The sequence below is a fragment of the Delphinapterus leucas genome, chromosome 13 (genome assembly GCF_059928025.1).
Source record: "Delphinapterus leucas isolate spDelLeu-1000000601 "Yukka" chromosome 13, BTC_Dleu_Yukka2, whole genome shotgun sequence".
Taxonomy (NCBI): Eukaryota; Metazoa; Chordata; class Mammalia; order Artiodactyla; family Monodontidae; genus Delphinapterus; species Delphinapterus leucas.
Window position 1 is genome coordinate 65175953 of NC_143141.1, and position 23390 is coordinate 65199342.

A 23390-nucleotide genomic window follows, 5' to 3' on the forward strand; every position below is an offset into this window, starting at 1 on the left:
CCCCAGTCCTCCCCATTGCTGGGTGAGCTTTCCCAGTACCAGTGTAGAGGCCTAAGGTTGTCCAGAGAAAGGAGAAAGTTGAACCTAGAGCACCATGTTTTCTGGGCATCCCACCTATAGGTGGAGCACAGGAGCCCCTCAAACAAATACTCTAATAGGGTTGAAAGGGGGCCAACCTTGATGAGGAAACTGACGGTGAGAGAGGTGAAGGCCTAGCCCAAGGCCACGCAGCTTGTTATTGGCTGAGCAAAAACTTGAACTCGGCTCTCTTAATTCCCAAACATGTTCTCTCTACCAGTCAGGAGTGCAAATGCCATTTACTTTCAAGTGTGGATTAACTTGTCCCTCCTTCTGGAAGCCTCAGATTTCTTCAGCGGCATCTGGATTGCTTCGGTTTCTTTCATTTACATTTGTATCAGGGAAGAGGATGAGTCTGCTGTGCTCTAGGATGTGTCGGTATTTTTTTCTGGCACAAAATTAAGCATGGGGCATCCCTTGATTTCTGAATTCAGAGCAGCACTTACCCATACTGAACAACACCCATCAGTGGACCAGCAGGGCCAATGTCAAGAGCTTGGGCAACGTCGGCCAGGAACTGCTTCTGGATTCGGAATCGACGTTTGCCAATGCTTGCGCTCCCATCAATTAAAAATGACAAGTCCACTTTGCAGCCTAAGGAATGGAAAGGGACTCTGTTATTCTGCTCCTCTCTCATTGCATTCAATGCTCACTCCCCGCTTCCTCCACCAGAGCCCCCTGAGATGCCAACGAAAAGAAAGTTAAAAAAATAAGTAGCAAGATGCAAGGTATACTTATTTATTTATATCCATAACTGATTTTCACCGGGCACCAAGGTCCTGGACACTGGGCTGGTACTTATTTCCATGACTGTTGTAGAAGTCTCTGTATCAGCCACAGTTACAGACTTCAGAAGCAGGGACCTCCCAGTCAAGTCTAAGAAGGCCCTCAGAATGGTCTCCTAGTTCAGACCATATAAGTGCAGACCCCCAGATGCAGGCATTCACCCAGACTGAGTCCCTGGAGCTTATGGTCTTTTACTCTCATCCTAAATTTTTAGAATTGTGTGTTGGCTCTCTATAAAGGTGGGAAGAATCTGCAGGGCCAGTGCTGAGGGGAGGGCAGGAAGTGTAGATTGAGAAATGGATACTTATCTTATCCTTCACTTCCCTGGGTGGGGCAACCATAGAAATTATCCACCTGTATCGACAGATACCTGTTCTTATTTGTAGCTACCTTAGATTTTTGCCCGTTCTTTTAGTTGTAATAAATACTAGGACCGCTCTGGTTAGGATCTTGGGACCTCTGCAAGTAGATGAAGGTTAGGATGAAGGCGGGGCGATGGTGGGGCTGCAAGCTGGTTCAAACTTTCAAACGCTGAAAGGAATTGATGGAAAGCCACGTAAGCAAGTAGAGGTCGGTGTCTTTTTTATTTATTTATTTTTGGCTGCGTTGGGTCTTCGGTTGCTGCACGTGGGCTTTCTCTAGTTGCGGCGAGCGGGGGCTGCTCTTCATTGCAGTGCACGGGCTTCTCATTGCGGTGGCTTCTCTTGTCGCAGAGCATGGGCTCTAGGCGCGCGGGCTTCAGTAGTTGTGGCTCGCGGGCTCTAGAGCGCAGGCTCAGTAGCTGTGGCGCAAGGGCTTAGTTGCTCCGAGGCATGTGGGATCTTCCCAGACCAGGGCTTGAACCCGTGTCCCCTGCATTGGCAGGCGGATTCTTAACCACTGCGCCACCAGGGAAGTCCAAGTTGGTGTCTTCTTTGCTCTCGACTGAAATTATATCATCTCAGGATGATAAAACTGATTATTCGATGCTGATCAGAAGTTTCTTATTGGGAGCTATATAGTCCCTTGATTAAGAAAAAATGAGGAATGAGTTCTTTTAACAACTGCAATTTGGGAGACAAAAATATTTCAAAGCAGAGTTCCGTGGGTGAAAAAGAGAGACAGTAAAATTAGAAGTTTCTGGACTGGAGAGTCCAGGAGGACACGGGGGCCAGCTCTGCCCTGTGTGGGAAGGATGCAGCTGTCCAGACCAGCCTGGATCTCTAAGCTGCCACACAATCGCCCATGAGGCTGCTCTCGACTTCTGTTCTCTGCATTGTGTTGCTTCCATGGGACTGGGGTCCTCCCATTCCCCAAAAGGAGAAGCTCCGTGGCAGGGAGGGATATATATTTTTAATGAAAGCAAGAAATGAACATGAGTTGATACAGTTTTAAGCAGAATTGATGAGAAATATTTAGTAAAGAGTGATACTACAGAGTGGGCAGGTTAAGGGAAAAAGTTCTGAGAACTTGCTTTATTCTGTTGCTGTGGTGCATGGCAATCAAAACCAGAGGAGAAGTAGGTGATGACAGGGGCCTCTCTGGGCCTGGCTGACTCGCTCCATCTGGAATCAGTGCCTCGGCTCACGAGGGACCTCGCAAGCTTTTAGACCCTGTGTGCCTGGATGGTCAGGGCCTGCCGTCTCTTCCTGTTCAGCTGGCTTCCCCTGTCCTTTGCTGACCCCAAACTGTCTATGCTCAAGCATGCTCCTCGAGATGAAGATTGGAAGAAGCAAATAAAATCAAGGAGCGGAGTTTAGAGATGCCACTAAAGTCTGGGCTAAAGCAAAAGAGAAGCAGAACTGCTCTATGGCTTGGCAGGTTCCCCACACAGGGCCAACCCTCTCTTTCCTATGTCTGGGCTTGCGATGTGAATTGCCGCCAGCAGGTGGCAGTGGTGCTCTTTAGGGCTTGCCGCCCACTGGCACCTATGCTGGAAATGTGGACGGACTCCCAGGCTCCACCCTGACCTATAAAATCAGATCTCAGTTTAGCAAGATCCCCAGGTGATTCCTATGCACGTTAAAGTTTGAGAAGCACCCCTGAGGAGAGGTTTTCCTTCAGATGTCAGCAGATTATAGTTCAATATGCCTTTTTAAATGAAAACTTTTTTTAAAAAAATAACAATTACAGTAAGGGCCACAGGGGATTTTCTTTTTAAATGAAGAAGCGTACATGTTTTGTAGCACCTGTGTTAGTTCTTCCTAGACCATTTTTTCTCCTTATTTTTAAAAAATTAATTTATTTTTGGCTGCGTTGGGTTTTCGTTGCTGCGCGTGGGCTTTCTCTTGTTGTGGCGAGCAGGGGCTACTCTTTGTTGTGGTGCGTGGGCTTCTCATTGCGGTGGCTTCCCTTGTTGCGCAGCACGGGCTCTAGGCACACGGGCTTCGGTAGTTGTGGCACACGGGCTTGGTAGTTGTGGCGCACGGGCTTAGCTGTTCCACGGCCTGTGGGATCTTCCCTGACCAGGGCTCGAACCCGTGTCCCCTGCACTGGCAGGCGGATTCTTAACCATTGTGCCAGCAGGGAAGTCCCTCTCCTTATTTCTTACATCTTGAACTGTGTTTTAAGGAGGTTTTAAGGAGGTGAGGTGTTTCTCTGTTTCCTCTGTTCTCTTCACTCATTAGCCTGCTGGCTGTTATTGGGATCACCTTTGCCCCTCCTTCCCAAGAATGTTTTAATGACAGTGGCTCCCGCTCAGGGCATGTGCTCACTGAGACCCTGGTGGCTTTCTCATACAGACATGAAAACATGCTGATGTGAAGATGACAACAGCAATACGAAAGGACAGTACTGGGTTATGAAATGTCCAGCATGAGCAATTTATTACGGTCACTGAGGTTGCAGCAGGAGGAAGAAAAGGTAAGACAGAGTGTCTACAGTAATCAATCTACCAATTTTCTTAATTGCTTTGGTTTTCTTCAACATGATACAAGTTTATAGATTAATGCTTTTTGTTGGCCAGTATATTAGGCCAGTGTTTCTTAACCCTGGATAAGTATCAGAGTTGCTTATGCAGCTTCAATAAATAAAGATGCCTGGGAATCACTCCAGGTGGTGTTTCTCAAGTGTTAGCATGCAAAGGAATTGCTTGATTCAGTAGGCCCGGCCGGGATGGGGGGGTGGGAGTCTGAGATTTTGCATTTCTAACAAGCTCCCAGGTGATGCCAATGCTGTTGGTGCTCAGACCACACTTTGAGTAGCAAGATCTAGGGAGAGACTGATTCAGTAGGTATGAGGCAGGAATTGGTATCTTTCATTTTTAAAAATGTCTTCAGGTGGGACTTCCCTGGTGGTCCAGTGGTTAAGACTTCGCTTTCCAATGCAGGGGTTGAGGGTTTGATCCCTGGTCGGGAAGCTAAGATCCCACATGCCTTGCGGCCAAATAACCAAAACATAAAACCGTAACAGTATTGCAACAAATTCAATAAAGACTTTAAAAATGGTCCACGCCAAAAAAAACGTTAAAAAAAAATGTCTTCAGGTGATTCTCACCCAGAGGTGAGTTGAGACTCACAGCCCATTGGTGGCTGACTTGTTGCAACTTTCTGGGAGAATTTGCAGGTGCTCTCCTTGGCTTGCAACACACAGCTCCCTCATGGTTTTCCTCTTTTTCTCTGGTCCCTTCTTTCTGGTATCCTCAGGTGGCTTCTCTTCCACTGAGTTAGTCTTAAAGGTCTTCAGGTTTAAGTCGTCTGTTTCTTTTTACTCTATCCTGTCTCCCTAGGTCACATTTTCTGTTCTGACAGCTTTGGCTTTGAACTATGGCTCATCATTTTCCAACTCTAAATTTCTGGCTGGGCTGTCCTTTCAGAATGTCAGATCTGGGTAGTTAACTCTCTGCTAGACCAAACGTCTTACAGAAGATGATAGATGTAAACACTCTCCTGCCCCAATGTGCTCGGTCCCCAGTGGTCCTCATGGCAGCACCATTTGCCCTAGTTGTCCAAATCATCTTTAACGGCTCCCTCTCTTGCGCTTCTACCTCTAACCCTCTAGATTCTTCCTTCTCTATCTTGAATTTGCCCATTTCTCTCCATTTATGCTTCCCTCTCTGAGCTCTGTGTACCATCATCTCCGCTGGACCACTGTCCTCACTGGCAAGCGAGTCTCCTCCTTTCATCCTCCTTGTCTCCCCACCCCACCCCACTCTGTTGCCATAGCGATGTTTTAAACATCTGATCCTCTCCCCCTCTTGCACATAGATAGTGTAAATCCTTCAAAAGTTTCCCTTTCCCCTTAGAACAAAGTGACAGAAGAGAGGAGATAAATAGATCCAGGGTAGGAGAGAGGCGGGTTAGGGTGGGAGTGAGTGGGGAGAGGGGAGAGAGAGCAGATCAGATGCCAAAGCCACTATGGGTTTCTAGTTGTCAATTAACTTACTTGGATCTCCCTGGGATACTGGCTCCAAAGACTGTGTGCTTAATTCTTTTTTTGGAACAAATCCTGGAAAGAGCAGTAAAACTTTTGGTGACTTACAAGAACAGGAAGCATCTGGCCTCACCCCAGGGATGGGGACAAAATGGATATTCACACTCAGCTCAGGGGGCTTGGCTTACTAAGTGTGCTCTTCTCCATAACACCCCCATCTTAAGAGAGAAGAATGAATGCTTACCGACAGCCTACTAGAGACACAGTACTCCCCTGGGTGCTTACAGGCATTTGAAGTCAGGAGACTTGAGATTGGTCCCCTACTGCCCGTTAGGAGACAGCCATAGTCTCCTTATCTGAAAGCATTAAGCACTTTGCCAGTGTAAATTATCCCTCTGTAAAATTCTGAAAATCTTGAGGTCAGGGCGCGTGTCTCACTCATCACGTGAACCTTTCCTGTGGTCCTCAATCAACACTCAGTGACTGAGTTGATGAACAAAGATGAGTGAGACCGAGGACAGTCTAATGGGGGTTGGGTGTAGACTGGAGGGGAAGAGATGAGATACAAGCAACTCAAATGAGAGGGTCTATAATGCTTCCCTTCCCCTCCAGCAGTCTGAGACCGGAGTACAGATGCAAAAGGGTTTAGGGCTTTGAGAGGGGGTGTATGTGAGTTGAATTTCAGCCTCAGGGGTCTTCTTTAGAGCTGTTTACCTGGGAGCCAAGTTCACAAATATGTCATATAAGGAAATAAAGACAATAAATACGAGTCTTTTTAGGCTTGGTAAGGCCAATGAGTTTCTTGGGTAGAGTGAAACTTGCAGCACCAACCAGAAGTGAGTCTCCCCGTTTCTGGGATGCTGGGTAGCGCCCACTGAGAGTCTCCTGCAGTGGAGGAAGGTGCTAAGGGCTCTGCTCGCTCCTGGCTGGGGTGAGCTTTCTCCTGGCTTGTTAGTTTTTCCAATTTGCAAAGCACATGAGTTCATCTTCCCATTAGAGGTCAGCTTGCTCATCCCACTTCCTCACATCATTTAAAAAATTCACGAATGGCATTTCTCATCCAGGAGCTCTGGGAGGGGAAGAAATACATGCCCAGAGGCCGGAGTCCTTTCCTCCATCTCCCCCCAACCCCAACCCACCAGCAAAATCTGCCCTTGAACCGAGAGTCAGAAGGCTGCATTTGCTGTTGGAGTTTCAAACGCTTAACGCAGTAAACAGGGGGGAACAACATTCATTCATGTGAAGGGAAAACCCGAATCCCACTTGCAAAGAAGGAAGAAGAAACAGAAGGAAGTCAAAGTGTGCTCCCAGACGGAGTGAGGGTTTAACCCATTTTGGGGGCCTGGAACTCACTCCCTTCTGCTTTTTTGTCTTCACATTTCCTTCCCTCTTAGTGATCCAGTCTTGTCCCTTACCCAGGCCTCCCTGTAGGAGCTTCGGTGGGCCCTTCTCATGGTCAGCAGACCCTAATGTCGGAGGTGACACTGTTGGAAAGCCTTCTCTAGCTGAGCTTAGTCTCTGTGCCACCTGCTGTACGAATCTTGATCTAGTCACGGCCAGGAGAAGGGGCTGCATAATTACCTGCATCTAGAAGCACCGATCCAGGTTTCCACAATTCAGGTTCCCCTGCTTTTCAAAATTAAAAAGAAACAAACTCATTACTTAGATGAAACCGGCAGAAGCTCTCAAGTGAACTGCCAGGATGATAATGTTTTCTAACTGTGGCAGAAAGTTCAGTAAAGAAGCAGGAGACCAGACTTTGGGATGAAGCAACCTGAAATCTGTGGGATTTTCTCATTTAAAGCTCTTAAAGCCAAAGACGAAAACATCTTTACTCTTTTCTTCCTTTCCCTATGCACCAAGAATCACGGAATAATAGGAATCCTGGAATTCAAGGGGACCTAAAAGCTCATTCAATTTGAACCAAACTCCTAACCTGCTTCAATAACATCTCTACCTAAGCGAGTGGCTGGCTGGTGCTTGGATCCCTCCAGAGACAGGGAACTCATTACATTTGCAACTAAAGTAGTGCATTTCTTCTTGGACTATTGAGACTTTGAGAAGACTTTTCATTGTATCAATATGAAATCTTTATCCATCCATCCGTCCATCCATCCACCCATCTACCCGTCACACTCAATAAGCACCCAGAATATGCCCAGCATCATTCTGGGTACGTTTGCCTTACCCATCTGTTTGTGTTTCTTTCCTTGGAACCACACAGAACAAATCTGGCCCCTTCAGGGAGCAGGCAGTACACTCATTTCCTGAGGCTCTGCTTCTCATGGTGTGCCTCAAGCAGAATAGAGCAAAGTGGCACCTGGCATCCTATCTGTTTAACGTCCTTCACCACGAACCTGTGCTGAGGAAGTGGCAGCGGTGGTCGGGAAGGGGAGATTCTTACCCAATCCCCCTGATCTCTTTTGGAGAATTATGGCTGGGAGGGGCTCAGAGGCCCTAATGGCTGTTTCTCTCCCTCTCCCATTCCCTCCCCTCTCTCCTTGCCTTTAGCTCTCAAGGCTGAGAGCATAACAGACTGTTTCATTTCTTAAAGGCCATCAGCTTTCCAGCACACTGCAATTATTAACACACTCAAGTGAAGTGATATTTTCCTTTGCATGATTAAAAGATGCCAGGCTATTTTGAAAGATAGTCTGTGTTCTTGCAGGTTCTGGGTTAATGGTGAGAACTGAGTTTAATTTGGCTCAGCCGTTAACCAGGTGTAGGACCTTGCGCAAGTCACATGCCCTCGATGAACCTCAGTTCCTTTTTGAGTAACATTAGCAGTTTGGGTGGGATGATCTCCAAACTCAAAATATTTATGACGTATATGTTTAAACATTCAGCTTCTTTAACCTCATTACTCTATCGCCACCTACTGGTAAAAATATGCGCTTTGCCCTTTTCCTTAAAAAAAGGTGCTGGTGACGTCTCAGTTTTTGCCCTGGGCTTTCAGCACCCTTGTATGTGAGGAAAGATTAGAATGCTGGAGGCTCTATTACTTTGGCAGGAGATAAACAGTTCTCTGACATGAGGGATTTTCAAGCCTCTTACTCCTGTCCTGGAGGCCTGTCCTTCCTTCCATGACACTTCCATTTGTTTGGGACAAGTTTGAACCAAATCGCTTTCATCCAAAAGCCAAAGGCTGAAAAAATATTTGAACAGCTCAGACTTGGTGTTTTGGGATTTGGTAGTAATGAGAAGTAGATTTGTGAGAACATTTGTGTTCTGGTGTTGAGGTCTGAGGGCGTGGTGTGGGGAAAACAAGTCAGAAGACCCGTCCTGAGTCTACCAAAACACTAGCTGGGGGTCTGGGGGGCTAGCCTACCTTCTCTGATCTCCAGTTTTCTCCTGCGTAAAGCCGAGCTCATAAGGACTTCTCCTGCCCTGCCTCACATGCAGGTAAATGTGTGTAAAATCACTCTGAAAAGTGTAAAAGGTGTTCGTAAAAAAACAGCTAATTATTTCTGTGATAATCCTGGCTCGGTCATCTTCTAGATACAGTCAGTGTCTAAGAGAGGTATTGATTTTGAACATGCACTGACCAAGCTCCTTCTGAGCATTAAGTCACAATAACCCTGTGGGTCAGGTACAGCTATGATCCCACTTTACGGGTGAGGAAACCGAGGCACAGCAAGTGGCAGAGCAGAACGTTAAGCCCAGGCAGGCAGGCTCCACCTGCACGTAATCACCACCTATTTATCACACGGGAGGCGTCATGGTCGCTTCAGCATCTCAGGGTACTGGGTGAGGCCACGGAAAAGCTAGGCCTGGAACTACACCTGTAACGCACACGAAGCGTGAGGGCCCAGAACATTCCTGTTTTAAGATCCGTGACGACCTTTGCACTGGTTACAGCTCCTTCTATTCCCTGCACATCTGGAAGTCACCAGCCCGGGACCCAAGCGGGAGCCCCCTAAGGGAGGCCCTTAGGGCTCTCAAATTTTATGGGGCAGAAGCACAGGTGACCCTTTAGCCCCCCGGCTTCTCCCCGGTGACTCCCAGTGCAGTTTTTAGGAGGAGGTGGTCGTCTGAGAGACAGCAGCCTCTGGAGCCAGGGGACTCTGCACACCTCCCTTCCGGGGCCTGGCTTCATGCCCCGAGGGCTGCACATTTCCCTTGGAGAACTTCCTCTGGCTGCGGTGAGATGGGGGCACTCGGAGAGCAGCTGCAGCTGTGCCAAAGGAGCCTCGTGCCTGCGGCCCGACACACAAGGGCTGTCAGAGAAGGCCGAGGACAGTCAGAGGTCCTGGGCATGGGCTGTCACGCCGGCAATGCGTCAGCAGTCCCGGGTTTATAGGTGGGTTCCCTCCAAAGCTCCGTGTGGAATATTTGTTTGGCAGCCTCTTCTCATGGAAACAACATCAACTCCACCGTTAGGTTTCCAGGCCAGTGAAGCTTAGCTGATCAAACAGAGCTCATGGTACCGTGAAGCCAGGCAGCAACAGGATGGTTCCAAGGAAAAGTCCCCGAGTTTAGCTTCAGTCACTCCAGTCCCGTCTCAGAGGATCCCGGAAGGAGGGGCGGGGGTCTGCCTATGGGGGCTGGAGGAGGCCCCAGAATTCTAGAATCTGAAAATATCTGAGTCATCTTTGTAGTTCTAACAGCACAGTGTCTGACATATAGTACGCTCAGTAAATTTTTTTTAAATTAAAGAACAGTTCCCCTGCAGTGGAAGTGGTGGCTTAAATTGGGGACGTGTCAAGTTACACCTGTGGGCAGAAAGCATAGTGGGAGGAGGAAGCAGGAATCACTCGGGGTCATAAGTTCAGTGTCCCGTGGAGGAGAGGATGAAATATTGAGGCCGACGACAACATCATTAGGTCCATACATAGCTGCCTGGGTCTGTTAATGGTTTGCCCTAAACACAGATGGGATATTTAATGGGGCTCATGAAATTCTGTCCCATGTGATGTAATTTTATCAGTGACTGGAAGGGAGATAGGTGGCATGCTAATCAATTTGGTGGATGACAGAGAAGTTGGAAGATGGTTAGTATATTCAATGACAGAATTAAGATTCAGGAAGACTACAGGATTGGGGTGACCTGCTTCTGTAGAAATACCTGGGAAAAGACCCTGGGAGCTTGAGTGATTGCCAGTTCAGTAGGAGATGAGCTGATGATGAGACAGAACCCCCCCCACAAGGAACTTGGGGTGTTTTCATGGAACCAGAGTATTTAGGGCGAGAGGCAGTTCCCCGGGCACAGCCCTTGAGGCATCGTGTCCTGCTCTGTGTGCTCTGTTCCCAGTCACTGACAGACTGTGGTTTAGCTCGAGGGTGTGATGCTGAGTCACGTAAGGACCTGTTGGAGGGATGAGAGAAATTTCTCCCAGAAAAGATGAGACATAACGGAGGACATGGAGGCTACTTTCATATATTTGAAAGGCTCGCAAATTTATGCCCTTAAAAATATTGAAGACCCCCAAAGAGCCTCTGTTTGTGTTGGCTACATCTACTGATTTTTCTCATATTAGAAATTAAAGGGCTTCCCTGGTGGCACAGTGGTTAAGAATCCGCCTGCCAATGCAGGGGACACGGGTTCGAGCCCTGGTCCGGGAAGATCCCACATGCTGCAGAGCAACTAAGCCCGTGTGCCACAACTACTGAGCCTGCGCTCCTGAGCCTGTAAGCCACAACTACTGAAGCCCGTGTGCCACAACTACTGAAGCCTGCATGCCTAGAGCCTGTGCTCCACAACAATAGAAGCCACTGCAATGAGAAGCCCTCTCACTGCAACAAAGAATAGCCCCCACTCGCTGCAACTAGAGAAAGCCCGCGCACAGCAACGGAAGACCCAACGCAGCCAATTAAATTAATTAATTAATTAAATAAATCTTAAAAAAAAATTAAAACTGTGCATCCTCTCATCTGAAACAGAGTATTAACTATCCATCTATTTTACTATTTATTCACTTAAAAACAACAATAGACCTATCCTAACATTTTTTATGAAAAATGCCTTCTGAAACAAAAGCATTCAGTGAGAAGAGTGGCACATTTCTTCAGTGTCTGACGTAATAGAAGGCAGCTAGAATCTGATGTCAGTTCCTGCAGTCAATCTGTGGTGAAATCTCATTTTTGTTGAAGGGTATGAAGAAAATCTGGCCTCACACAGTTCTGTACGCAGAGAAGTGAGGGCCTCACAGAAGGCCTGAAAGCAGGTCCCCAGACCACACTTTGAGAAGTAGTAGTTTAGAAAAATTAGGAGCAGCAGGCTTAAGTTCTAGATAGTATGTCAAACAATGGGACTGGGAAGTTATCCTACACAGGGCAAAAGTCTCTGTCACGCCATAAGGGATGCATTTGTTTGGTGGGAAATTAGATCAGAGGCCCTTTATACAATTCTTTCCAATTCTACGATCTGCTGATCTTCTAGCTGAGGAATTGGGTGACTTGTCTGAAATGCATGATTATGTGGGAAGTGAGAGCCTGTCGAAGAGTAGCTAAGACCCCGCCTGCGAGTTCTCCCCAGCCTGCGGGAGCAAGTGTGGGGCTTCGCCACTGTCCAGGCCTGTGTGGCGTGGGGGAGGAGGGGCCCCAAGGCAGGGGCACGCGGGGGTCCGCGGGAGGGTCTGAGGTGCTCAAAGCAAAGCTGCAGGGGTGACGGTGGAGGGGGAGGAGCCACAGAAAGGGGCAGGATTTGAGGGTGAGAAGAGCTGGGAGCATCTGTGCGGTCAATGAGATAGAGCTTTCGTTAATTACTGGAGCATGAAGAGAACGGAGGAGAAAGGGAGGCTCAGAGCTACAGACCCAGGGGGAAGGTTATGAAGGGTTATAAAAAGGGAGTGGGACCAGGACTTCCCTGGTGGCGCAGTGGTTGAGAGTCCGCCTGCCGATGCAGGGGACACGGGTTCGTGCCCCGATCCGGGAAGATCCCACAGGCCGCGGAGCGGCTGGGCCCGTGAGCCATGGCCGCTGAGCCTGCGCGTCCGGAGCCTGTGCTCCACAACGGGAGAGGCCACAACAGTGAGAGGCCCGCGTACCGCAAAAAAAAAAAAAAAAAAAAAAAGGGAGTGGGATCAAATGCTCAAAACAGCTTTGGGTTGCTGGGCAGGAAAGAACACAAGCTGGAGGTCAAAGAAGCGCCTTGTTGCCATCATCCCCCAAGCCGAGTCTGATTGGCGGCGTGTGTCTGCGTCTTGCTCTATGTCCCAGAGGTGGGTCCTGGGATGGCGGGGGGGGGGGGGGGGGGTGCCGGGGTGCCTCTCCAGCCGACCCAAACCCCTGACAGCCCTTGGGTGTCTGGACTGGCAGAGACGTACTCTCGGCACACTGGGAACGGACAGAGCAAACAGATGCTTATTAGAGTTAAAACAACTTGGCATGACCTGGAGGTGAGCGGCAGAGGCCAGCAGGTGCGGGGAGAAGGTGTTTGTTAAGTGCCACAGAGCAGGGCCGGCAAGCAGTGGGCAGCCTCGCCAGGTTTCTGGAAAGCAGCTCCGGAGAATCCTGCCCTTGGATCCCCGGAGGGATTATACAGGGTCAGTTGATTCACATGCAACCAGCAGTCTGCTTTCTCTTATTTTGCCCCCTGATGAAAGCACCTTGGAAGTCAGCCGAGCTTTCTGTGCTTGGCTCTACTTTTGGGGGTTTCAGAGGACGCACAGATCCTGGCCAAGGGCACTAGAGGAAGCAGTGCCCCGGGCTTGGCTGCCTGAACTGTCCTACGGGCCTGTTAGGGTCTAAAATGGCCTTGGAGTCCTTGGCCTGCCCAGCGATCTGATCTTTAAGCCCTTTGTCCTGAACACCAGCATGTACGTTGCCAGCGGTGCAATTGTGAAGCCATCGAAGCTCTTAGCCCTGTCCAGGGGACCCGGTGGAGCCGCTCCTCCCATCTGGAATCAAAACAAAACAGAACCCACAGTCTCTAGGACTCTTTGAACTTGTGGAGGACAGACAGGTATCCCCCAGCAAGAGAAAGGCCTGGACTCTTCTTGTGCCTAGTGCCCCAAGGCTACAAAGGAAATTGTCTCTCAAGTCTGTCAACTCATGGCCCAGGCCCCAAGCAGAGTTTGTGGCAAGCATCTAACCGGGTGAGATTTTTCTTTCTCATCTCTGCAGGCCTCAACAGCATCTCAGAGAAGAGAACTTGTTTCTTCTCTCTGCACTCCCACTTCTTGGGCCAAACCTTGAAGAGATGCACACAGAAGTGAAGAAAGGGGAGCCAGGGAGTGTCGTAATTCATAGGAGAATTCCTGGAGAGAGAACGTATTTCTGTTCCCCATATCGCAGAACTACTCAGGCAAAATTGGCTCTGCCCTTTCCTGGGAAATGATAAAAATTTCTCTCTTTCTTTGACCCTTGTTCCTCAAGTATAAACCCGAGAGAGTATCCCTTTTCAGGTTTGTAAGAGCCTAGTTACTGAATCCTTAGGAATTTCTATCACAACCTCCACAAAATTGCCTCTGGGGAACAGCGATTGTGAAAGCTTTGCTTATTTAACGGCTTCCTTACTTTCCTTACAAGTTGGGCCCTTGAGCAGTATCTTTTGTTGGCATATCTGGTTTAATGCTTTCTGTCCAAATCTGAGTCAAATGACAAGGATTTGGAAAGACAAACCCCATGTAAACAAGCTTAACTTTCGTCAGTAGCTAGAAAGGTGAGTTCAGATTCTTGCCTGGATTAGTTCAGGGGGTATTTTGGCTGTTAGTGTAGGTGGTGGTGGACCAGAAATCTGTAATAACATTGGACTGGTCAGAGCATGAATTTTAATCTAACTGTTCCCATTCTTTCCTTGATCCGTCCTAGCAAGACATTACCAAGGTCAGAACCAAGGTAAAGTTTGTCCTTGGGTGTTCTGAACCTGCCCTGAGGAGGCATTGAAATGAAAAAAAAAAAAAAGGATTTAACTCAAAACACTAACTGAAAATTCCAGGTAACAGTAACCCTTGTACTTCACAACTGTCAAAGTAAGCATCTTTTACTAAAGTGCTATATTTCTTTATACTTCATTATTCTTACAATAATTCAGCTGTGCCACTCCTGAGGTGGTTAAAGTAATCCTTCAATAGAAATGTCACTTAACATTTAGCAATTTGCTTAAACTGCATTAACATGGCATTGATGCAAATAGCATTAGCTTTCAGTCATTTTTAAGGGTACACAATGGGTTATCCTTAATTACTCTGTGGGAGAATCAAATACACTTCAGCATTCATTATTCACCGGGCAATTTTTCTGCAGCAAGGCTTGAAAAGGGAGAAGGGAGATGGGAGATTCTGTAAACAGAGATGCAAAGTCCATTTTCGGGGAAAGGGACCACATAAAAAGCAGCTGAGGGAAAGAACCAAGTTTCATGGAAGGGAAGAGATAAGAGGTCATGGGAAAATATCAGTTTTTCTTAGAATCAAATCTATCTGCCTTAACTTTCATTCCCTGTGTCTTCATTCCAGTTATTTGGACACAAACTCAAAATAGCTCTGTTTTCTAATTCTAAAGCGAACACAGGCTGACTGTCAAAATACACACTATGGGTAGTAAGGAATCTGCAATGCCTCTATAAAGCAGTGGCTGGTTTACAATTTTGGGATATAGTGTTCTATCCCTTTTTCTATGCACATGTTCCCATGTGCAAAAACATAATTATAAAACATGAGATTGGTACCCATCTTGTTTCGTAGCCTGTTTCTTTGACTTAACAACCCGTCACAGACCAATCTTCTGTCAGGAAGTGCACATATTTTAATAGCTGTATAGTAATTTCTTTAACTGTTCTGACAATGGACGATTAAACCATCTCCATCTATTTTTCTATCATGAACAACATCTGTGTCCAGGCTTCTTTTGACTTTGGCTGATCATTACCTTAGGATATATTCCTGTAAGTGCAAATGCTGGTTTTGAATGAACAGATGGATCAGGTTTTGCTTGCACGCTCTATCTACAGTCACTTCTAGAATCTTTTTTTTTTTTTTGCGGTGCGCTGGCCTCTCACTGTTGTGGCCTCTCCCTTTGCGGAGCACAGGCTCTGGACGCGCAGGCTCAGCGGCCATGGCCCAGCCGCTCCGCGGCATGTGGGATCCTCCCGGACCGGGGCACGAACCCGCGTCCCTTGCATCGGCAGGCAGACTCCCAACCACTGCGCCATCAGGGAAGCCCTAGAATCTTTTGACTATAGTCACGTATATGAAAGGAAAAAACCACTTCATAAATGCATCAACAGCAACTTGCTTGTCCATCAGCAGAAGAGTTGCTCTCATAATTAACAGAATATTTTCAGCTATTTGAAGAAATTATCCATATATTAAACATTATTTAATATGCTTGGGCTAAAATGTCACAGCGAATATCTGTAGGCAAGCACTAGGACAGGCATTCATGAAAGTAGACTGGTGGTTGTCCAGGGCTGGGGGAGGGAAGGCTTAGGGGGACACGGTGAGTGACCGTCAGTGGGGGTGGGGATTCTTTTTGGGGTGATGAAAATGTTCTAGAACTGACTGTGGTGACAGTCGCACAACCCTGTGAGTATACTGAAAACCATTGAACTGTGCACTTTAAAGGGGTGAATTGTATGGTAGGTGAAAAGTATCTCAATAAGGCTGTTATTTTCAAAGAAACATAGGCATTCAGACACCAGTCTTCACTCTTCTTCATTCCTACAGAAAATCCTTTGAGTAGGCCATACGCATTTTAAAAAGTCTTCTCTTCCTTCCTCCCTCCCCAGTTTGGCTCCTTTCTTAGCAATTAGGGCACAGGCTGCACGGAGCGCTTGCCCTGCATATTTGTCTAGCAGTCTGTGGGGCAGCATGGACGTGGGTGCTGGACCAGGATGAAGAGTGAACACTGATGGGCTGCGAGGCTGCTGCCCAAAGCTCCTGTCCCCAGGCCAGGAATAAGGAAGCTTTGCCAGGCTGGGGGCCACTGCTTCAGGTTGCTTGAGGTTTTCCATAAGCACAGGCCCAACTTGTAACAGGATTTCCAAGCTCCTGGTGTAGCCAAATAAATATGCCCCGGGCTTAATTATGTGTGTTATGTAAAAACTGACATCCTCTAAGGAGACACCCACTCACTCAGCTACTCAAAAGTCTTTGAAAGAACCAAGATGGTGGGGGAGTGTCTGATATATTTCAGAAATTATTTGTATGGTATTTTTATTTGGGGACTTTATATTATAGCTTCTTCCATGAGTCATTCATCCAATGTAGTAATAATACTCCCTATTTCATAGAGTTTTGGGGAAGAGTAAATAAAATAATGCATACAGGGTGCCTGGCACAGGGAGAGAACGGACTGTGCGTTCTGTTACTGTTGCTTAGCGATCACAGCGGGAATTGGCTGTGTCTAGGACCCTTGAATCTTGTCACCCCACTGATGTCAAGGCAGGTCAGGCCCCTGATTCTGTGCCGCATCGTTAGTGCCTTGGGTGTTCGTTTATGGAAGGGATGTCTCCTGCAAGGGGATTCATGGAGAGCTGGCTGCTGGGGGTGAATCTCGGCTCTGCTGCTTCCCAGCTGTGTGGCTGGGGACCAATTGCCTCACTGACCTACTCCTTGGTTTCCTCCTCAGTACGATGAATTAGTCAAATTAGAAGTAATGTATCTACTTTCTAGGGCTGTTCTGAGGATTTAATAGGTTAATATTTGTCAGGTGCTTAGAAGAATGTCTAGCACATTGAAAGTGTTTGGATTTGTTGAATAGAAAGATGACTAGAGAGCTGGTCTCTGACATGGAAGGCGGGAAGGTCGTGCTACAAGGCACTGACGTTAGGAAGCTGGAGGTGAGGCTGAAAGAACGAGTCCTGGGCACTTCTTCCTAGGAGGAAAAAGTGGCACCAGGTGGGAAATATTTGGAAAAAGTAGCTGAGACAACAGGGACGCTCCCGCTGTGGAATTTCCCGCCCTCTTGCCAGAAGACCTTTAGAGCTGGGATAGGTGCGCTCATTGCCCAGGAAGCCTGGTGTAGAAGCCTGTGTAAAACGGGTGTTTGGATCATCAGATGGGCTCCTAAGGTCGTATCTGAAGTAATACTGAGATTAATTCCATAAACTGGACTTTGGTAAAACCTAAAACATGATTTAAGAAATGGATAACAAGTGGGCAGACAAAAAGCAATCAGAAAAGGAATAAAAACGTGAGCTATCTGGCTTTTCCTAAAGGGATTCTTTTTGTTTTGTTTGCTTCTAATATTTGAAGACTTCCAGGAGTATTCAGTTTGTCCCTTAAAACAAAACAAAACCCAACAGTGTTTACATAGAAATCTATTATCCCTTCAACTGAACTTTTGGAGAAATGGGGATTTTGCAATGGGAAAGTTTCACATCATATCCTACCTTCCCAAGTACGATTAACAGCAGTCCTATTCTCAAATCTATATTAAGTCCCTTCTACATAGTTTGCGTAGCTTTTAGCTTGGTCCTGAATTATTACTGGGCTCAGGTTTATCCCTTGAATCCGGGAGGGCATGACACACACCCCTGGCCCAGGTCTCTGGCGCTCTCCCCTCGCCCAGCTTAAAAGGTGGGAGATGGGCTCATACACAGGCATTCAGTCAGAGCTACTAACTCTAAAATCCCAGTCTTCCACTCTTCTAGCACATGGCAACACACAGTCTACCTACTGACCCAGCTCCTGGCTTCTCTGGCCCACAGGCTGTGGTCTGAGGCTGCTGGTGGTAGAGCCTGCAGATGGGGGTGGCTTTGGCAAGGTGGTATGGGTGCCTTCAACTGCGGTGGTCCCCAGTACTTGCATCAGGGGGACTGGCTGTGCGGTTGTCCCTGGAGCTGATGGGCTCTGATAGGCTTTTGTGGTCTCACCTGTAAGAAAGTGGAATTACACTGGGTCTTACAAAACAGACGGTAGGCTCTTCAGGACAGAAATAAATATTTCTTGAACACTAGCTATGAGCAAAGTCCTGTGCTAGCTGCTGTGGAGCAATGTACAATCTGGATGGAGGAATAAGCCAATAAACAAACCAAAGATGAAATAACAAAATACTTAAAAGACAGCTCAAAACAACATTAACATAGACAAGGCCAAACATGATTAACTGTCAAATTAATTTTCCATACACCAGAAGCAATGGTTCATGAATGTATTTTTTTGCTGTTTCAGTTAGTGTTGGCCTGGGGATAGGGTGTACTTTCAGGTCTTTCACCATTTTAGACAATGTGTCTTAGATGTTCTAGTTTACATTTGGTTCATGACTAGCCGACTAACTCCTCTGGACCCCAGTTTCCTCAGCTATAAAATGGGGTATCGGAACTAATTAGATGGTAAGGACCATCTAGATGATTCTTCTGAATTGTGCTCTTCATCCCTGTGTGATGACTTAGATTGTTTCCATAATTTTAAACGAGTCTGAATTTGTTAGGTTGAGGGCATGGGGACAAGGGGCCCACTGGGCCTTGTCGTTGTATTGAGAACTGTGGGTCTGCGCCAGAAGGAGACAAAACATGGTCCCCAAAGTGAACGGCGCCGCAGCCCTGGGAGGGAACAACAGCCACCAGTCACTTGTGTCTGCTGGACCCATGGCAGGTATGCCAACTTCTACACCTGTGCATCTCTATTAGTTTCCTGGGGATGCTAACAAATTACCATGTGCTCAGTGGCTTAAAACAACAGAAATTTATTCTCTCACAGTTCTGGAGGCTGAAAGTTGGAAATCAGTGTCACTGGATTGAGCTCCCTCCAGAGGCTCTAAGGTAGAATCTGCTCCCTGTCTCTTCCATTTCCTGGTGGCTGCTGGCATTCCTTGGCTTGTGGCCCCACCCCTGCAGTCTTCAAGGCGAGCATCTTCAATTCTCCCTCTGCTCCATCTCCATGTGGCCTTCTCCTCTGTGTGTGTCAAATCTCCCTCTGCCTCCCCTTTTTTTTTTTTTTTTTTTTTGGTATGCGGGCCTCTCACTGTTGTGGCCCATTGCGGAGCACAGGCTCAGCGGCCATGGCTCACGGGCCCAGCCACTCCGCGGCATGTGGGATCTTCCCGGACCGGGGCGTGAACCCGTGTCCCCTGCATTGGCAGGCGGACTCTCAACCACTGCGCCACCAGGGAAGCCCTACCTCCCTCTTTTAAGGATACGTGTGATTGCATTTAGTCTCCTTCACAACCCTGCTCCCAGACAATCCTGGATAACCTCCCCATCTAAAGATCCTTAACTTAATCACACCAGCAAAGCCCCCCTGCCTTCCTCCCCACTCCCCTTTTTTGCCGTACAAGAAAACATTCACAGGTTCCAGCGATTAGGACATGGATATGTTTTCGGGGGTCGTTTTTCAGCCTATGACAGCATCCCAGCTCTAGCCTTAACTCTGCTTAGGGATGAAGCATCTTTGGTCACAGAACAGCAGGCCAAGGTGGGGGTAGCATCTGAGATAGAAGGAGCTGTACTCTTCATGGGAACCACCAAACCTCCTCTTTGACATTGTACAGCATGCTGGGCAGTGTCAGACCACAGCCCTGTCCAGCCATGTAGACAAATGTGAGGTGGCGTCGGGTGTTTGGACCCACTGCTCAGCACTGGCACCTGCTCATTTCCCCACCCTGACGCTATTACCTCCTGTTGGGAGGGCAGGTCAGCACTCACCGCCCTGGGATTGGGTTGGAGTTCGGCCGTCCTGTCTGCTCTTGCAGGCATTAGCCCGGCAAGGCAGGAAGTGGATCCCTCATTTACCCTGATGTTTGCTAACAGTTGGTTGCCTTTAAAGCCACCTGGAGACTGTGCCAGACAGATTGCTAAAGAGCTGGCAGCGGCCTCGGGGGTTCAGCCAGTCTTCACGCCATCCTTGGGCAAAACTAGTGTGATTTATGACATTTCCATTACTCTAAAGGAATTGAGCTTTCATAACAAGTCCTAGGGAAGTTTCTAATTTCTCTAAAGTACTCTTCTGTTATACCCTCTGGTAAACGCTACCAGGCAGTAATGCCTCTTTAGGGAGATGCAGGCCCAGGTTCATACAGGGAAAAGCCATTTAATAGAATCACTTGTATATTTTATGAAATAGGCTATAATTACTAACTTGGAGAGAAATATATAAATAAACTGACAGTACATTTTACTTGCAAAGTATTAATTAAACCACAATTAATTAAGTTAAAAATAAAACTTCTACTTGGAAATAGTCAATATTTTTGCCACTTTAAACTCATTGGCTATGGAGGATCTGGATTATCTTTTTCTCACACCATTGGCTAATTCTGAGGTTTCTGAACGCCCCCAGTTTGCCTTTGCTGGTATTGCTTTGCTAGAGAGCAGATTAAATATCCTGAGGGCAGCAATTTCTGTTACTTGCATAGAACACAGATGTCTTCAAGCACATCGTAAATTCAGCCAGCAGAGCCAAGTCCCTGGTCTTCCACTATCTTCCACGCAAGACCTAGTCGTTTTTGCCTGCTCTCCTTCACAGGATATAACTGTCTTTAAGAGAGAGATAGAGAAGCTACTCTGCCCCGATGCTTCCAGTTCCTTGCTGAGCGCAATGCCTGATGTGACCCAAAGTGAATTCTTCACGGGACCAGGTTCTTTTGGAGCAATGTGAAATAAAACCACCAGAATAGTTTCTTCGTACAACCTCAGATACATGGGAGTTTGGTCTCTTTTCAACGACTTTCATGGGAAAACATTTCAAAACTTCCCTTAGACTCTTAACGTATTACTCTTTGGACAAGGTCAAGAACAGCTCCAGACAACCACCTTCTCAACAGCACCGAGAGGGCCTCCCAGCTTCCTACACCCGGTCATCATTAGCATCACAGTGGAGGTGATCCAGGGCCCTACCCACAGAGATTCTGATTCACTGATCTGGGCTGGGCCTTGGAAATCTGATTTGAGAACCACAGCCAGCGCCAGCCTGGCCGCTAGGCTTTCTTCAGCTTCCTGAGCCTGGCTCCCTTTGCTGGAAAATGGGGACGGTCAGACCTACTTGGGGGGCTGTTGTCACAGGTAGAGATCATGTCTGTAAGGGGGCCGTACAGTGCTTGGCACGTGGTAGGCCTTCGATAAATGACAGATGCTGACATCGTCGTGATATGCCTCCCTCTCCCCCAGTGGAAAACAGGGCCTTCAGTAGGTGTCAAATATGAGGTGACTGAAGGAAATTGAAACCAGTTTAGCAGCAACACCTTGGGGTCAGAGCGACAGGGAAGGATTTGGCTCTTCCCGTGAGAACTTATAACATGCCTCAGGGTTCTACATGAGGGCAGGAAGCTTAATATTCACTGAGCATCTACTATGCACCTCTTTTACAGAAGCATTCACATATGATATTAATCACAATCCTGAAAGTCAGCCAACTATTCCCATTTTTTTTTTTTTTTTTTTTTGCGGTACGCGGGCCTCTCACTGTTGTGGCCTCTCCCGTTGCGGAGCACAGGCTCCGGACGCGCAGGCTCAGCGGCCATGGCTCACGGGCCCAGCCGCTCCGCGGCATGTGGGATCTTCCCAGACCAGGGCACGAACCTGTGTCCCCTGCATCGACAGGCGGACTCTCAACCACTGCGCCACCAGGGAAGCCCCAACTATTCCCATTTTTAAGACAAGGGACAGATTCTCCAAGAGGTCAAGAAACGAGTCTCAGGTCACATGGACAGCAGGTAGCAGAGCCAGGATTTGGACCCACATTTGTTTGATGCCAAGTTCCATACTTTTTCCCACAAAAGGGGAACAAAGTAGAAGTCATGAGTCACTTCAAGATTCCTGAATGGGGTTCCCCTCAGAGGGTGGCCTGAGGTCTCCAGAGTTCTGGTGGAAGTAATCTTACTCTCAAGACAGGGTGAAGGGGTGGCCTTGGAGGGTGTTGGCAGTGAGGGCAGAAGGTCCCTGAACAGTCAAACGTATTACAATAAACTTGGGCTTGATTTTCTTCCAGGGCAAGGGATGACCAAGGGGAGTCAGGAGGGGGTTTTCCTGACACTCTAGCTCAGCAAGAGTAAAGATTTACTTTCCCTTCTCATGTCGCGGTGCCGGCAATGTGCCTTCTCAGCTTTGGGGGAACTTCTACAAACTGACACTTACCTGTTTTTATTGAGCTCAGAGTAGCTTGAGACTCCAGCCAAATACCAGCTGCCTGTTTAATGGCTGCTAACTGCCTTGGGAACAGCGTTTAAATCTCAGGAATGTGTTTTCTCAGCAGGATCTGCACATGGCAAAGCAAGATGCATCCTATTTTGTGAGTGAGATAATTTCCCATGAAAGAGGGTTGCTATGCTTTGGGGGGTCGTCCTAACCCGAGTTACCTGTTCACTCACATTCTTGGAGAGATCAGGAAGCGTCTTGCAGGGGCATGCTGGGGCCTGAGCAGCTGCTGGCCCTCACATCTTCATTTCTTCTGCTTCCTTCCATTTCTAAAGGAATTTTATCACTGAAGGAAGAGTAGCAACAAAGGGAGCCACCCTTTTACGGTTCTCAGTGGAATTTTTTATTTGAATTGGTGAAACTCACTCCACGGTGGGACTGTCACTTGAAAGAGAGGTTCCTCTAATCTTGAAGCTGGATGAGACCCCAGTATCCCTTTTATGTTGGAATCCTTATAGCTGAGCTCAGAGTCTGCCACAGAGCAGGTGCTCACTACATGGTTATTGAATGAGTGAGTGAATGAATGAACTTAATTTTTCAGACTCCGACAACCATGAATAAACCTGTGATAGGAGGCTGATAGAGATACATGGTGATGGTGTCATCGAAGGTAGAGGTATTTTGGTAGAGGGGACAGATGACAGTAGCAATGCCTGAGGTTCTGGCTATGGCTTTTGCTAATTTTAAATGTACGTAGCAGCATGGGAATTCCCTGGCAGTCCAGTGGTTAGGACTCTGCGTATTCACTGCTGAGGGCCCGGGTTCAATCCCTGGTCGGGGAAGTAAGATCCCATAAGCCGAGCAGCGTGGCCAAAAAATATAAAATAAAATGAAATAAAATAAAATAAATAAAATAAAAATAAAGTACGTGGCAGCCAAGTGTGAGAAGGCGCCCGTCTCCTCCACACTCCTCCTGGCCGTCCGTGAGTCAGGCCTGCTGGGGTGGGCAGTGCTAAGCTGGACCACGGTGCCTGGGGCAGATAGAGAAATTTTGAAAACGATCTCTGCTATGGAGGATGTAGAAACCAATGGATTTTATCAACTAAGTTGTCATTTGGCTGTAGTTGTCTTCTCTCCCCTCCACCCACTCTCCCTTCAACTTGACCTGCTTCGAGGGGATGCGATCAGATTTTGAGTGCTGTAGGGGCCGGTCAGAGCGGGGGCC

The 23390-nt window shown here is 47.6% G+C and overlaps 1 protein-coding gene across 2 annotated transcripts in view; it reads right to left on the reverse strand.

The window, feature by feature from the left end:
- VIT (vitrin) overlaps positions 1-23390 on the reverse strand; it is a 123304-nt gene that overhangs the window by 29158 nt on the left and 70756 nt on the right. For both annotated transcript variants that reach the window (XM_022574095.2, XM_022574093.2), the window contains 4 exons: positions 17777-17968; positions 6796-6843; positions 5227-5289; positions 525-672 (listed from right to left, as the gene is read on the reverse strand). In XM_022574095.2, coding sequence (XP_022429803.1) covers positions 525-672; positions 5227-5289; positions 6796-6843; positions 17777-17968 — 451 coding nt within the window. The remainder of the gene's footprint in view (positions 1-524; positions 673-5226; positions 5290-6795; positions 6844-17776; positions 17969-23390) is intronic.